Source organism: Salvelinus namaycush, chromosome 40, assembly GCF_016432855.1.
Source record: "Salvelinus namaycush isolate Seneca chromosome 40, SaNama_1.0, whole genome shotgun sequence".
NCBI classification, from domain to species: domain Eukaryota; kingdom Metazoa; phylum Chordata; class Actinopteri; order Salmoniformes; family Salmonidae; genus Salvelinus; species Salvelinus namaycush.
In genome coordinates this window covers 7,789,985-7,807,020 of record NC_052346.1, presented here as the reverse complement: position 1 = coordinate 7,807,020, position 17,036 = coordinate 7,789,985, and the positions used below count along the sequence as shown (strand labels likewise).

The 17,036-nt window shown below is 42.5% G+C and overlaps 1 protein-coding gene across 3 annotated transcripts in view; it reads left to right on the top strand.

Moving 5' to 3' along the window:
* LOC120033108 (CLIP-associating protein 1-B-like) overlaps window positions 1–10,762 on the top strand; it is a 38,635-nt gene extending 27,873 nt beyond the window's left edge. The window contains exons 28-38 of one of the 3 annotated variants that reach the window (XM_038979370.1): window positions 893–1,036; window positions 1,612–1,727; window positions 1,942–2,061; window positions 2,436–2,577; window positions 2,853–3,084; window positions 3,458–3,531; window positions 3,690–3,857; window positions 4,022–4,150; window positions 5,891–6,097; window positions 7,403–7,519; window positions 7,744–10,762. In XM_038979370.1, coding sequence (XP_038835298.1) covers window positions 893–1,036; window positions 1,612–1,727; window positions 1,942–2,061; window positions 2,436–2,577; window positions 2,853–3,084; window positions 3,458–3,531; window positions 3,690–3,857; window positions 4,022–4,150; window positions 5,891–6,097; window positions 7,403–7,519; window positions 7,744–7,827 — 1,533 coding nt within the window. In that variant the 3' untranslated portion in view covers window positions 7,828–10,762. Of the gene's footprint in view, window positions 1–892; window positions 1,037–1,611; window positions 1,728–1,941; window positions 2,062–2,435; window positions 2,578–2,852; window positions 3,085–3,457; window positions 3,532–3,689; window positions 3,858–4,021; window positions 4,151–5,890; window positions 6,098–7,402; window positions 7,520–7,743 lie in introns of those variants that run through there. The other 2 variants (XM_038979368.1, XM_038979369.1) reach the window with 2 other exon arrangements.
* Window positions 10,763–17,036: the final 6,274 nt, after the last annotated feature.

The window sequence follows — 17,036 nt, the reverse complement described above, 5'->3', positions numbered from 1 at the left end:
AAGGTTTCTTCATAATGAGCGAATGTTGAAGTGGCAATCAGCAGTTGAAATGATAACAAGATGTTGACCCCACCACTGTTTCGCTAAAAAACTGAGCAATTGGGCTGGAGAAATGCAACCACTCTCAAATTCATAGACAGAGCTAGGGATGCAAGGACTGACCATGCATGATATCAAAATGGTAGTCTTAACTCTGTTTTGAGGCTATACCGGGTTTGTTTACATTGACTTTGTTTACAAACGATGGTGTTAAACAAGCTTACGTTTAGGATTCTGATGCGGTGCGACAGTTGAGCTGAGCTCATGAGGCATTTCTAAGTTCAAGAATCAATGGGTGCATATATAATTCACGTAGAAGTCAAAACATTTATCTAGCAACTGCAGATTGCACCTTTAAGCGACGGGGTGGGAATGGGCAACATAATGGCTCTGAATGTGCGGTAATATTGCGTTTTGATAGTAGCCTGTGCTGCTGTTACTTGTTCCTCATGGTTCTTGTTTATCTGCAGTGACCAGGTTTGGTTGACCGACATGCATGGAATTCACACGAGAGAAACATTGATACTGGGTTTTTAATTGTTTTACAAGAACGGACAATGGTTTTAACTCGCCTGACTAACTGAATGCTAACTGAACCTAAACAAATATGTGCTACCGCATTTCTGTGCAATGTTTATGGCTCGTGTATTTGTAAATCCATTGGCTGATGTGACTCATGGTTCCGTAAGAGCAGAATGGGCTTGTCGAATGTCCCGTCTCTTCTCTAAGCGTCGGATATGACCTTGAAATGCACATTATTGCGTGATATCATATGTCGATGTTAATGGAAAAAGTGAACGCCCTCTTTGACGACCTCTAACCATTGACCTCTCTGTGACCCTTTAATCCCCAGGCGGCTCAGGTGGTTCTGATCGCCTTGTTTGAGCTGAACACCCCAGAGTTCACCATGCTGCTGGGGGCCCTGCCCAAGACCTTCCAGGACGGAGCCACTAAACTGCTGCATAGCCACCTGCGGAACTCCAGCAACACCAGAGAGGTAAGACCTGACTCTGACGTTCACGTCTAGTCAACGTCTTCGAGAGGATGAGACTGAGCAGGGCTAAAGTCGCTGTATCCCAAATATCTACTCGCCACAAGAAGATGAGTAGTGAATTTCCACAGCGCAACTAGAATAGTGAATTTGCTCAGGAAGGTCCTCGAATACGCTGAATATCTTCTCACTGGCAGAGTTAGCCAACAACCTAAACTTTATTTGCTGTAACATGGACAATAGTTGTATTGTAATCTAAATATACTGGGATAGTGTTATATAATTAAGCAATAAAGACATGTGTGTTATATGGCCAATATACCACGGTTAAGGGCTGTTCTTAGAGTGCCTGGATACAGCCCTTAGCCGTGGTATATTGGCCATATATCACAAACCCTTGAGGTGCCTTATTGCTATTATAAACTGGTTACCAACGTAATTAGAGCAGTAAAAAGACATGTTTTGTCTTACCCGTGGTATACGGTCTGATGTACTACAGCTGTCAGGCAATCACCATTCAGGGCTCGAACCACCCAGTTTATAATGTACTGTACCGTTTCCGATTTCTGTGTGATCCGCAGGCTTCTCCCAGTAGCACCATGGGACGGACTCCTCCCCCACCTCGCCACCCCAGCAGTCGCAGCAGCCCCCTCACCTCTCCCACCAACTGCTCCCATGGGGGGGGGCTCTCTCCCAGGTAGGTGTGACCTTTAATACCTGGTCCCCAACACACCATAGAAGTTAGTTACATCGCTACTAACTTAACTAACAACGAACAACAAGTAGTCCCCCCTCTCCGCACTGTTCCTTCCTCACGTCTCTCTTTTTCTCCCTTGCGACTCTATTCCCCCTTTTCTTTCCCTCCCTCCCTCTCTCATTCCCTCCCTTGCCGTGCTCTGGGCACGTTACAGCCGGCTATGGGGTTGGAGTGCTGATGGCCTGTCAAAGTACCCTCCTCCCTTCCCTTCTCCTCTCTCCTCCACCCCTGCTGCACCCTCCCTCAAGACCCTACGAAGTGCTTACTCTCCCAGGTACAGTGTCACAGCTGTGTCACCCTTGATTTGTCCCTACCCCACGGTCTAGTTTGTTTTTCCTTTCACTTCCTTTTTTTACCTTCATTCCGCAGCAGCAATTCACCACATTAACACCTTGACTCACCAGTCTGTTCCACTCTGTCAACACGTACTCTTATGCACGGTTGATCTTTTATATGAAAAGGATGGTCGAAAAGCGGGATAAACTGCTTGAAATGACATCTTTACGTACTAGGTAAATAAAATGGCGTCGTTTCAACCAGTTTTTTTCCTCGCTTTTGCCCACTGAGCAGACGTCTTCTTCCTGTGGTGGTGTTGTATGTTAGTGTCGTACTTGAATAATAACCCTCCCCTTGCGGTGTGACCTGAAGCATGTTGGAGTACGACACAGAGAACCTGAACACCGATCAGATCTATAGCTCCCTGCGAGGCGTCACTGAGGCCATCCAGAACTTCAGCTTCCGCAGTCAGGAGGACCTCATGGAGCCAGGCAGAGGCAAGAGAGAGGACACGGTGAGGGGCTTGGGCAATTCCCTACTATTCTCCACTCACCCCCCCTCATTGATTTAAAGATTTGGATTGTTAGAATGGACTAGAGGGAGTGACTTCCAACAGCCCATTCCTTTTAAATCCAGAGGGGGGATTGAATAAGTGGACTTGTTTGGCAACTGTTCTCTGGTCAATATTTACATTTTCTCTAGAATGGACATGAACATACATTTAGTTATTTTTTATAAAACTGTATGGTTGTTATGTTACGTTTTATCAATAGTTTTGTTTCTCCTCAGCCGGGTGTTGGAACAGCATCACACTCTGGTGTTGATGTGGTGGAGGGGCCCGGGGGTCGCACGGCCCTGGACAACAAGACCTCCCTACTCAACACCCCCTCCCCCCGTTCCTTCTCCGGCCCCCGGGGCCGCGACTACAACCCCTACAACTACTCTGACACCATCAGCGCCTACGACAAGGCTGCCCTGAGAGAGACGGTGTACGAGGACGACGTGGAGCAGCTTCGAGATGGTGAGGCTGTCTCAAGGGTCTGAAATGGCACCCTGTTCCCTCTGCTACTTTTCTGAAATGGCACCCTATTCCCTATATAGTGCACTACTTTTGACCACCCTATTCCTTTCATAGCTCTGGTCAAAAGTAGTGAGCTATATAGGGAATAGGGTGCCATTTTGGATTGACATAATACATTTAAGCAATAAGGCCCAGGTGTGGTATATAACATAAACACCTGAGGTGCCTTATTTCTGTTATAAACTGGTTACCAATGTAATTAGAGCTGTAAAAATACATGTTTTGTCATACCCGTGGTATACGGTTGTCAGCCAATAAGCTATATATTAACTGTAAGGGAGACCCCCCCCCCCCCCAACCCTCTTCCTCGCAGGCCGCCAAGAGTGTGGTGGAGAAAACAAGATGCTGCACACCAAGAACAGTTCCCCTGCGGAGCAGCTGGGATTGGTGATTGACTGAATTCATTTGACAACAATTTCTATGTTTTACTATAGCTACGTAATAACACTTTGAAGTCACGGATATGGAGGTCTTATTAAATTCCATTTAGTGATCTATATGTAATTCTATGGTCACTGACTACTATATATTGTGGTCGTTGAAAGGTGGCTGAGCTGCTGAAGGAGCTGTCTAGCCCCAGTGAGAGGCCAGAGGAGAGGAGGGGAGCCCTGGTGGAGCTGCTGAAGATAGCCCGGGAGGACAGCCTGGCCGTGTGGGAGGAACACTTCAAAACCATGCTGCTCCTGCTGCTGGAGACTCTGTCAGACCAAGATGTAAGGACTCTGGATGAATGGATAAATGGATGGAGAGAGAGATCAACAAACAATCAACAAAGTTAACTCTGTTTTAGGAGCAATGCCACAATCTGATGCTTGAATCCACTGTTCTTCCTTCTGCTGTCTCTGAGCATGTCGTGTCCTTTTCCCCCAACCTGCAGCACACCATCCGGGCACTGGCGCTACGAGTGCTGAAGGAGATCTTACGCAACCAGCCGGCCCGCTTCAAGAACTACGCAGAACTCACCATCATGAAGACCCTGGAGCTACACAAAGACTCCCATAAAGAGGTAGCTCTCACTGGCTCTCTCCGTCTATGAGGCTCTGCTTTAGAGGTCATGCTACACTTCTTGAATTAATAGCTTTCAACTCTGTGATGATGTGTTAGTTTTTTATGGAGTTAACAGCACTTAAAATATAATTATGGAAAGACTGTCGGGATGAAGTGTAGTCTTGCCTGTTGATGTACAGTACCAGTCAAAAGTTTGGACACCTACTCATTTAAGGGTTTTTCTTTATTTTTACTATTTTCTACATTGTAGAATAATAGTAAAGACATCAAAACTTATGAAATAACACATATGGAATCATGTAGTAACCAAGAAAGTGTTAAACAAATCAAAATATTTTTTATGTTTGAGATTCTTCAAAGTAGCCACCCTTTGCCGTGATGACAGCTTTGCACACACTTGTCATTCTCTCAACCAGCATCACGAGGAATGCTTTTCCAACAGTCTTGAAGGTGTTCCCACATATGCTGAGCATTCGTTGACTGCTTTTCCTTCACTCTGCGGTCCAACTCATCCCAAACCATCTCAATTGGGTTAAGGTCGGATGATTGTGGATGCCAGGTTATCTGATGCAGCACTCCATCACTCTCCTTCTTGGTCAAATAGCCCTACACAGCCTGGAGGTGTGTTTTGGGTCATTGTCCTATTGAAAAACAAATGATTGTCCGAATAAGTGCAAACCAGATGGCGTATCGCTGCAGAATGCTGTGGTAGCCATGCTGGTTAAGTGTGCCTTGAATTCTAAATAAATCACAGACAGTGTCACCAGCAAAGCACACCTACACCATCACACCTCCTCCATGCTTGACGGTGGGAACCACACATGCGGAGATCATTCGTTCACCTACTCTGCGTCTCACAAAGACATGGCGGTTGGAACCAAAAATCTCAAATTTGGACTCAGACCAAAGGACATATTTCCACCGGTCTAATGTCCATTGCTCGTGTTTCTTGACCCAAGCAAGTCTCTTCTTCTTATTGGTGTCCTTAAATAGTGGTTTATTTGCAGCAATTCAACCATGAAGGCCTGATTCACACAGTCTCCTCTGAACAGTTGATGTTGAGATGTGTCTGTTACTTGAACTCTGTGAAGCATTTATTTGGGCTGCAATCTGAGGTGCAGTTAACTCTAATGAATTTATCCTCTGCAGCAGAGGTAACTATGGGTCTTCCTTTCCTGTGGCGGTCCTCATGAGAGCTAGTTTCATCAAGGCGCTTTGATGGTTTTTGCAACTGCCCTATTTTGTCTTTTACCAAATAGGGCTATCTTCTGTATACCACCCGTACCTTGTCACAACACAGCTGATTGGCTCAAACGCATTAAGAAGGAAAGAAATTCTACAAAATAACTTTTAACAAGGTACACCTGTTAATTGAAATGCATTCCAGGTGACTACCTCATGAAGCTGGTTGAGAGAATGCCAACCGTCCACAAAGCTGTCATCAAGGCAAAAGGCGGCTACTTTGAAGAATCTCAAACATAAAACATATTTTTATTTGTTTAACACTTTCTTGGTTACTACATGATTCCATATGTGTTATTTCATAGTTTTGATGTCTTCAGTATTATTCTACAATGTAGAAAATAGTAAAAATAAAGAAAAACCCTTGAATGAGTAGCCGTGTCCAAACTTTTGACTGATACTGTACATGTACCCTTCTCTGTCAATAAATCAAAATGAACCCATTCCATGATCAACCATTTCACCCTCCTCACTCCACCCTTCCCTCACTACCCAGGTTGTGCGGGCAGCAGAGGAGTCAGCCTCCACCCTGGCCGGCTCCATCCACCCAGAACAGTGTATCAAGGTGCTGTGTCCCATCGTGCAGACGGCTGACTACCCCATCAACCTGGCTTCCATCAAGATGCAGACCAAGGTGATAGAACGCATCACCAAGGAGTCCCTCCACCAGCTGCTGCCTGACATCATACCAGGACTACTGCAGGTATAAAGGGCTTTATAGATCAAGTTGACTGATTGGTTATTCCATTGGTTGATTTATTGATGTACTTACTGACTGGTTGACGTGGAATCACTTGGAATGTGTCTACTTCCAATAGAAACACTTGGAATGTGTCTACTTCCAATAGAAACACTAGGAATGTGTCTACTTCCAATAGAAACACTTGGAATGTGTCTACTTCCAATAGAAACACTTGGAATGTGTCTACTTCCAATAGAATCACTTGGAATGTGTCTACTTCCAATAGAATCACTTGGAATGTGTCTACTTCCAATAGAATCACTTGGAATGTGTCTACTTCCAATAGAATCACTTGGAATGTGTCTACTTCCAATAGAAACACTTGGAATGTGTCTACTTCCAATAGAAACACTTGGAATGTATCTACTTCCAATAGAAACACTTGGAATGTGTCTACTTCCAATAGAAACACTTGGAATGTGTCTACTTCCAATAGAAACACTTGGAATGTGTCTACTTCCAATAGAAACACTTGGAATGTGTCTACTTCCAATAGAATCACTTGGAATGTGTCTACTTCCAATAGAATCACTTGGAATGTGTCTACTTCCAATAGAAACACTTGGAATGTGTCTACTTCCAATAGAAACACTTGGAATGTGTCTACTTCCAGTACAGTGTTGATGGTTGTGGTTTAGTTACATAAGATAATTGCTCTCTGACCTTGGGATTATGCCACACTGTCTATACACTGAGTATGCAAAACATTAAGAAAGCCTGCTATTTCCATGATATAGACTGACCAGGTGAACCCAGGTGAAAGCTATTATCCCTTATTGATGTCACTTGTTAAATCCACTTCAATCAGTGTAGAAGAAGAGGAGGAGAAAGGTTAAGGAAGGAATTTTAAGCCTTGAGACATGGATTGTGTATGTGTGCCATTCAGAGGGTGAATGGGCAAGTCAAAATATTTAAGTGCCTTTGAACGGGGTATGGTAGTAGGTGCCAGGCGTACCGGTTTGTGTCAAGAACTGCAACGCTGCTGGGTTTTTCACACTCAACAGTTTCCCGTGTGTATCAAGAATTGTCCACATCCTAAAGGACATCCAGCCAACTTTACACGACTGTGGGAAGCATTGGAGTCAACATGGGCCAGCATCCCTGTGGAAGGCTTTCGACACCTTGTAGAGTCCATGCCCCGATGAATTGAGGCTGTTCTGAGGGCAAAAGGGGGGGGGGGCTGAAACTCAATATTAGGAAGGTGTTCCTAATGTTTGGTGTACTCAGAGTATGTCTAATATTGTTCTGATGTCTCTCTGTGTACAGGGGTATGACAACACAGAGAGCAGTGTGAGGAAGGCCAGTGTGTTCTGTCTGGTGGCTGTCTACTCTGTCATCGGTGAAGAGTTGAAGCCCTACCTGGCCCAGCTCACAGGAAGCAAGGTACACTACCGTCTCATCTCAGCACCCTGTCTGGGTCGCTCTCAAATGGCACCCTATTCCCTACGTGGTGCACTAGGAAATAGGGCGCAATTTGGGATGCAGGCAATGTCTTTAATTCCCTTCTGTTTTTTTCAAGATCTACAGGTTGCAGAATGTTTTTCAATATCTTGAAACGTCGTGTTAGGGTGGGTTGGTTTCATTCAGCGTCTTTACTATCCCACCAGATGAAGCTGCTGAACCTGTACATAAAGAGAGCCCAGACGTCCACCAGCAACAGCAGCAGCTCCTCAGACATCTCCTCATACTAATGAACATGGCCCTCCGGCTCCATCCGTGTGTGTGCAGGTACATACAGTACAGGGTTGTGTTCATAGGGCACCAAACGGTGCAAAACAGACTGAAACAGGAATGGACTACGTGGACTACTGGTCCAATCAGAAACACTAATTGTATTATATTTTTACCGTTTTGAAATATTTTCCATGGCGTGCCCTAATGAACGCGACCCAGATAGGGAAACAGTTGTGCCTCAATCTTTCTTTCCAGACCTCCTTGTAGTTTTAATGTATTATAATAAAGGCTGTAGGCTGTTCCTTGTTGGGAAACCCTATGCCTGTCGCAATCAACATTTTATTTCCTTCTGTTTTGTCGTCTTGTAAATACTTTAATTCCACATTTTATTAAGATTTGAATGCAACACTACTTCATACCTAGTCAAATGAATGTAAAGAGCTTTGAAGGAAACCTGAGTCCTTTATAAACCGTCTGAAAGGTTTTAATGTTGATGGAAGCAGAGTGTCGCTCTGTACACGACCGCCTCATTGCCTCTAGTGTTCCTTCTCGCAATGGATAGATAGGCTTATTTGGAAACGTGTTTGGTTATTTGTAAAGGGGCAGTTTAAAAATTTCGATTTCGATAGTAATTGTTCCATAGTATTTGGCGTCTGAAGAATTTGTTCTTGGTGGTGACGCTATGTTTTTAAGCCTGTATTTAAAGAATATTCCTTGTAGAATTTCTCAGTTAGTGAGAATCTAAAAATGTTCATTTCCATTAGTGGGAGAAGATCATTTGGCTGGCCAATGATTAGTACATGCAGTGAAAAGCTGTGTTGAATAAGCCTCTGTTAACTGCCTATGTGTGTAACACCTGTGTTTCGACTGTGTGGTTTGGGCCCCAACAACTGGTGAAGGAATATTTTCAATTTTCGCAAGGATTACATTATCACCCTTCATATGTTATTATGAAAGGGGAGTTATTGGTTGAGTTGGTAGAGGTTTGAGTCTGCTGTTTTTTGTGCTTTAACATTCGGGCACGTTGTAATGAGTCAAAACTACTGGGATCTGAAGTATTCTTGCAATGTAAAACCCCAATGAAGAGTCCTAGAATTTTCAAATGTGAACTATTTTGTCTAAAAATAAAATATGGGCAATACCTATTTGTCATATAGTATGAAGACCTTGACAATCTGACATATTAGTCGATAATCTAAGGACATTGTAAGTGCCAGTGCTCAACAAAAAACTTTACCATTTTAAAGACATAAGAGGCAACAAAATAAAGAGATAAGAAGTTTTTTTCCTTTTTAATTGAATCCAGCAATAATGAATTAGTAACAAAAAATCCAACTACTTGGATGAACTTTTTTGTCAAAGCACTGTAAATGACCATTGTAAGTTAACCGTCCTTGTTTGAAATGTATAGATGCCATTTTTTAGCGCTCCTATGAAATGTTACTGCTGCTTTAGAAATAATAATCATGGCGTTAAACCTAATGTATTTTACTCTCCTTATTATGAATGTTAAAGGTACAGTTTCGGTTAGAACTACAATTCAGAGTTTGGGTCAATTCCATTTCAATTCAACCCATTCAGAAATTCCATTTCCCAATTTTCCTCAATGCTTGTCTATGGGGATAAAAATGAAATTGGAATTTCAGTTTACTTCCTGATTTGATTGAAGTGAATTGAGCCCAACCCTGTTAATTAAAAGTCAAGATAAGTGTGGCGTGTTACTGAGAACACTATCGGGCCTTACTGTTTCTGTAGTACAGTTTCACTACATTGACTCTTAAAATGTACTGTAACAGTGCACAATAATTCTTTTTTTCTCAAATGTGAGAACTCTTAGCAATTTTATCAGCTATGGACTGGATGGAACATTGGCTATGACCAAGTCCAAAATGTTGTCAAGTACAAACACAGTATTTCTTTTGTTAGACCTGCCTGTTGCAATTGAATCAAAAATGAAACTCAAAATTAGTGTTTTGTACAGTACTTTTAATCATTGATTCACAAACTTGTTATAAAAAGAGAGTCAGAGAGAGACCTCATTTGCATGCGAGGGAACTTGCAATATTATACCCAGCAACCTCAATGATTAACTAACATTGCCAACTCTGACTTTATGTTGAAGAAACGTTGCTTCTAATCTATGAATGTCTGGTCAGCTTGTATTATATAACACACACACACACACACACACACACACACACACACACACACACACACACACACACACACACACACACACACTATTGATATCCATCACAGCTACCAAGCTAGGGCTGATTTAACAGACCAAACATTGTATACTATACTGTAACTGTATGCTGTGTGCACACATTGGCCTGTATCAAAAACCAAACCCTATTATCTTCAAGCCATGTATCTTGAGCGTGTATTTGCTTGTGCCTTGTTTTTTTACAGTACACCTGGCAATATTAATCCATACCAATAGCTTCTGAATACTGCTTTTGAATTGTTCTTTTTGCCCCCATTTTGAAATACTGTATTATATGTCATGAATTATACAGGAAATGTGTTGCGTTGAAGACCAAGGTTATGTCCCAAGTGGCACCCTATTCCCTACCCAGTGCCCTACGTTTGACCAGAGCCTTATGGGACCCGGTCAAAAGTAGTGCCCTATATAGGGCAATAGGTTCCATTTGGGATGCATCCCAAGGCTGCTGTAAATAAAGCCAATAGTTTAATGGCAGTATTTTCCACAGATGTAATATTGGCTTGGCTGTTCTATTCCTTGTGAACCACTTACAATGCATGCTTCTTTTGTTTAGCTTCAGTCATTGTTTTATCCCTCCCGTACCTATATTTATATGCCGTCTGTTATATTTTCTGTGTATTATGACAACTGTACATATTTCATGTTTTGTTCACTTCTTTCTCCCGTGATAGAATTTGTTGAAATTTAAACTTGAAATAAACCAACTTCAGTCCCTGTCCGAAGCATGTAATCACATATGTTGTATATTTGAAGTATAAATTGAGAGCAGATATACAGTATCTTCTCAAGAATGTGGGAGAAAAAATATCCTGCAGGACATGGGAATAGCAGCAGATGGCGCTCTTTGCATTTTCTTGAGAGGAAAAGCATCCTCTGTGTATTACTTTAATAAATTGTTTTGAAATAATTTTGGCAGCAAAAGTAGGCTACCACGTTCCCCCGCCCTCTCCGCTTCTCACCGCTTTCCTTCCATTGAAAATGAATGGGAGGCGGTGTTTCACCGCGCGGCACCGCGTGCTAGTGTACACGGGGCATTTAGAGGAGGCAAACTGAAAGTGGAATTGAACAGTTATTAGTTGTCCTGCTGCTCTTATGGGCTCACAGCTGCACTGTAGCCTTCCCTAATCAGGGGTAGGATAGAGGGCACAGGCCATTACGCTTAGGATGTGGTGAATCAGCAATAAGACCGCAGACTCTCATTTGTCACTGCAGCATCCTTGGTTTGTGTGCGTTCTCCAGTCATCTGAAGGCTCACCAATAAAGAGTGGAAAAACACTATCACCACCTGCTTCATTAGTGATCAAAAAGAAAGTGTTAGTAGGCGGGCCAGCTTTGAAGTGGATTCCCTGTAACAAACAATACAATCAGCAACATATGATTAAATTAACATTGGGGCAAATGTGTGACCGCTGAGACATCCAGGTTTACAAGCTTTAACTAGGCATTAATCTTTGAACTCTTCTGGATCACCCAAGACTCCAAAAAGGTCCTTTTCATTTAGAGATCAAAGCTGGAGGAGAAACAGTGCAGTAGCTGCAGTGCGTGGCCTGTCAGGCAGCTACCTAGTCTCCACCGTCCTTAATACCCTAAAACAGTCTCATTAAGGCAGGTATCTCTCTGCGGTGGCCGTGTCTCATCTCCGACACGCCACCACCAAGGTCCGCTCAACTCAGCTCTATTAGTATTCACACGCTGTTGAAAATGTATTTCACTAAAGCCCCCTCCATTTCCACTGCCCCGGCCAACCCCCTTCTGTTTAAAGATCTTTATGGTGTATGATTAGCACACATTTCCCCAAGCAGGCAGGGGAGTGGCGGCTGGGTCGGGAGGTCGCCATAATGAAAGAAAACAACTTCATTGTGAGATGACTAGGCCATAAATCATCGGCCATTTTCTATAAATCACGGCAGATGGCAGGGAGCGGTGTGGGGACTCATGGGAGCTCGTATGCCCCTGTGCATGATGGGAATGGTGGTAGCATTACCGCGGCAGCAGACGCTGGCAGACTAAGAGGTCAGTGAGGAGAGGAAGACAGTGAGGCAGAGCAGGCAGTGGGGGAGAGAGGAGAGGTTTTCTTCTTGTGGCCCATGTTGTGTGTGTGTGTGTGTGTGACCACTTCCGTACCTGCCTGATGAGAGGCAGCAGGACCCCGGAGGTCTCGGTAACAGCACCTCTCCAGGCTGCCCTCCGTTTAAGGTGTCTAATCTGCCTGTTTAATATGGAAGGGCCCTCATCAGGCCCCTGGCTTAGTCCCCCAGCTGTAGAGAGCAGAGCAGCACCAGTGTCAAACTGACACCTAGATGTCTGCTGATCTGGGGATCCAGGAGGTGAATTTCTCTGTTTTATTATACAGAAACTGGAACAAAGTAGGATTCAGGGATTGATGTGATATTCAGTGTTTTAAGCAGTCTGAACACACCACATTTCATGTCCTTTCAAGCCAGCAGAGAGCCACTTCTAGTTAAAAGGATGTTCCGCAGAAAATAATTCAATCTGACATTATAAAAAATTAAAAATAGAACACCTTACAAACAGTCTACTTCAACGCCTGTTATGATTTGTATCCCTTCTGAAGATGTCTGATTTGAAATATACAGTACCAGTCAAAAGTTTGGACACACCTACTCATTCAAGGGTTTTTCTTTATTTTTACAATTTTCTACATTGTAGAATAATAGTGAAGATATCAAAACTATGAAATGACACATATGGAATCATGTAGTAACCAAAAAAGTGTTAAACAAATCAAAATATATTTTATAGTTGAGATTCTTCAAAGTAGCCACCCTTTGCCTTGATGACATCTTTGCACACTCTTGTAAAAAAAAAAAAAAAAAAAAAAAGAGAGAAAAAAAGAAAGAGAAACTCTTGAATGAGTCGGTGTGTCCAAACTTTTGACTGGTACTGTATATGTTTTTAAAGAAGTAATTAAATTACACTGTAATTAAACTATAATCAGTCTACACACTGTATGTACAGTATGGTAAAGATCTTAAAGGTGTTCTGTCAAATTGGTTGAGTTAAAACTGTTCCATGTGTGTCCACTAGAGGGAGCTTAAGGGCTGCTAAATTGAGCTAGACACTTCAACCTGTTGAACATGCATTCTACAATGGATCAACACCATTTCATATGTAGGCTATATAATATGTTTTTGTTATTCTGTCTGTATAATGTTCTCTCAACTTACAGTAAGCACTTCAAAGTAGATATATGTTATCATTTAGGATGTATATATTCATATAAAAATAATTTGTTTAGTATTTTTCATGTAGAAAATATTATTTTATCAAATGAAATTGGTAAAGCTGCCAAAAATGTATTTTTGCGAAGCAGCAGAACAAGCTCTCTCGCTCTCTCGCTCTCTCGCTCTCTCTCTCTCAGAGGCAGCACATTATTTTCCTCCTCAGCTCACAGGCTAATTGATCTCCCTTCGTATTATAGCCTCCTCTCTGCGCCATGGGTCGGGGCCAGCAGCACAATGCAAGGCTGTGATTATGGTTTGATTTAACAGCATAATACAAGATGGCTTCCTCTGAGAGAGGGGATTTATGGGCCTGTCTTGGCAGTGGGCCCGCCATTTCTCAGATCTGCTTTTTACTCTGGTGACCCCTCTGACCTAGGGGTCATTAGAACCCCCAGAGTCTCTCCGATTGGCTGGACGGAGGATTCTGGAACGCTTGTTCTCCATCAAACACTGTAGTTACCATAGCCGCAGCCCGGCAAATCCTACAGACATCTGGTTGAAATTGCCACTTGTGATAATTGTGTTTGTTTTTTGTTTGTTTTTCCCCTCAGTGCTGAGGCTACTGAATATTCATGAAGGTGATATGAGGGGAAGGAGAATCACATTTTGTTTCAACAATCCTCTGAATGAATGCAAACACAACTCCTCCCGTTGACATCGACATTTGTGGTAAAAATAGAAAGGACAGAAAGGGCCATTTTGTTTCATTTAGTTTGTAGAATTTCTTACCTCTCTAAGGTGATGTGTATGACTTGATGCTAGTTAAAGTCTAAATTCTCATGTATTATACATAGAGTACAACACATACTATTCTTATCTTCAAGAGAATATCGTAAAAGAAGCACATCGATACACCCCCCCAAAAAACAACAATATTATTTTGTCTCAATACAGTATCTTCGTTAGTTGATGGATGTCAACACTGTATTCATTTCAGATATTGTTTAACTTCAGCCTCAGTCCTATTTAAATATAGTTGTGAAAGTTCCTCAGCCAAAAGACCGAAAAGGAGAAAAAAACAGTGTTCCTCCTTAGTGTGAATTGGTGCATGTGGGGAATTCTCCACATTCATCTATTCCTCTGGTACATCACACTTAAAAGTGGAGCCCCATTAGCCTCTTCTCTTATTTTTCTACTCCTTTTTTTTGGCTTCTTCTTTTTAGTCCAGCTGGCTCTCCATCAGAGGCTCCGTTTCCCTTGGAGACCCCTCGGTTCAAACACTTAGTAAAAACAGGACAACTGAACTGACTGAGGCAAATGTTTCCAAGTCCTTGGCTGCTTGGCCGTCTAATGAACATTGCTCTGCTCAAGGGGTTTAAAGACTTGTTCCAGTGGAACGTCTGTGGTTCAGGTCACTCTAGTCGGTGATATTGGACAGATGGAGGGTCAGATGAATTGTCAGTGTCTAGCTTTGGTATGATGATACTGCTGTATATATTTATCGAAAGAAACAGCCGTAGAAAAGTATGTGCTTACAGAGAATTGTGCATATTGTAAATACAGTTGAAGTCGTAAGTTTACATACACCTTAGCCAAATACATTTAAACTCCGTTTTTCACAATTCCTGACATTTAATCCGAGTAAAAATTCCCTGTCTTTGGTCAGTTAGGATAACCACTTTATTTTAAGAATGTGAAATGTCAGAATAATAGTAGAGAAAATGATTTATTTCAGCTTTTATTTTTTTCATCACATTCCTAGTGGGTCAGAAGTTTATATACACTCAATTAGTATTTGGTAGCATTGCCTTTAAATTGTTTAACTTGGGTCAAACGTTTTGGGTAGCCTTCCACAAGCTTCCCACAATAAATTGGGTGAATTTTGGCCCATTCCTCCTGACAGAGCTGGTGTAACTGAGTCAAGTTTGTAGGACTCCTTGCTCACACACGCTTTTTCAGTTCTGCCCACACATTTTCAATAGTATTGAGGTCAGGGCTTTGTGATGACCACTCCAATACCTTGACTTTGTGGTCCTTACGCCATTTTTCCACAACTTTGGAAGTATGCTTGGGGTCAGTGTCCATTTGGAAGACCCATTTGGAAGACCCATTTGTGACCAAGCTTTAACTTCCTGACTAATGTCTTGAGATGTTGCTTCAATATACCCACATAATTTTCCTGCCTCATGATGCCATCTATTTTGTGAAGTGCACCAGTCCCTCCTGCAGCAAAGCCCCCCCACAACATGATGCTGCCACCCCCATGCTTCACGGTTGGGATGGTGTTCTTCGGCTTGCAAGCCTCCCCCTTTTTCCTCAAAACATAACGATGGTCATTATGGCCAAACAGTTCTATTTTTGTTTCATCAGACCAGATGACATTTCTCCAAAAAGTACGATCTTTGTCCCCATGTGCAGTTGCAAACCGTAGTCTGGCTTTTTTTATGGCGGTTTTGGAGCAGTGGCTTCTTCCTTGCTGAGCGGCCTTTTAGGTTAAGTCGGTATAGGACTCATTTTACTGTGGATATAGATACTTTTGTACCTGTTTCCTCCAGCATCTTCACAAGGTCCTTTGCCGTTGTTCTGGGATTGATTTGCACTTTTCGCACCAAAGTACGTTCATCTTTTGGAGACAGAACGCGTCTCCTTCCTGAGCGGTATGACAGCTGCCTGGTCCCATGGTGTTTATACTTGCGTACTATTGTTTGTACAGATGAATGTGGTACCTTCAGGCATTTGGAAATTGCTCCCAAGGATGAACCCGACTTGTGGAGGTCTACAATTTTTTTCCGAGGTCTTGGATGATTTCTTTTGATTTTCCCATGATGTCAAGCAAAGAGGCAATGAGTTTGAAGGTAGGCCTTGAAATACATCTACAGGTACACCTCCAATTGACTCAAATGATGTCAATTAGCCTATCAGAAGCTTCTAAAGCCATGACATAATTTTCTGAAATTTTCCAAGCGGTTTAAAGGCACAGTCAACTTAGTGTAAGAACTTCTGACCCACTAGAATTGTGATACAGTGAAATAATCTGTCTGTTAACAATTGTTGGAAAAATTACTTCAAGTAGATGTCCTAACCGACTTGCCAAAACTATAGTTTGTTAACAAGACATTTGTGGAGTGGTTGAAAAATGAGTTTTAATGACTCCAACCTAAGTGTATGTAAACTTCCGAATTCAACTGTACATACTAAATCGGTATAAAATGAGTACAGCAGCAGAGGCTTCTGAGGTGGATGGTTCATAATAATTGCTGGAATGGAGTCAATGGACTAACATCAACAAACCAATGGAGTACAGATATCAGGACGCTTTATGCTGTTGAGAATACTACGTTGAATACGTCCCACTGTGCACATGGTTGAATCAACATTGTTTCCACGTCATTTCAATGAAATAACGTTGAACCAACATGGAATATACGTTGAATTGACGGCTGTGCCCAGTGGGATTGAAGCAAAGTTCAGGCTATCTTTCTCAAGGTTAGTGATGAGTCCTTATTATAGTGACCATCATCATATGGGATGTAAGACAATCACTCTCTGGAGGCCAAGGACAACGGGTGCTCTTGAAGGTGGACTCGTCCTAACAAACCAGAGAGGCGCGGGGGCCCTAGATAGCTGTCAAGTCCCCCAACACCCCAACCAGACATTAATGCAAATTATGGCCTGATTATTTAACTTTAGAGGCTTGATCTGTCCTTTTTATTACAATTATCATCAGTCGGGGGGCTGCGTTCCATCATCACAAAATAAACATCATCGATCATCCTTGTGGTGATTAGCCGGTGACAGGCATCGGGCTCTG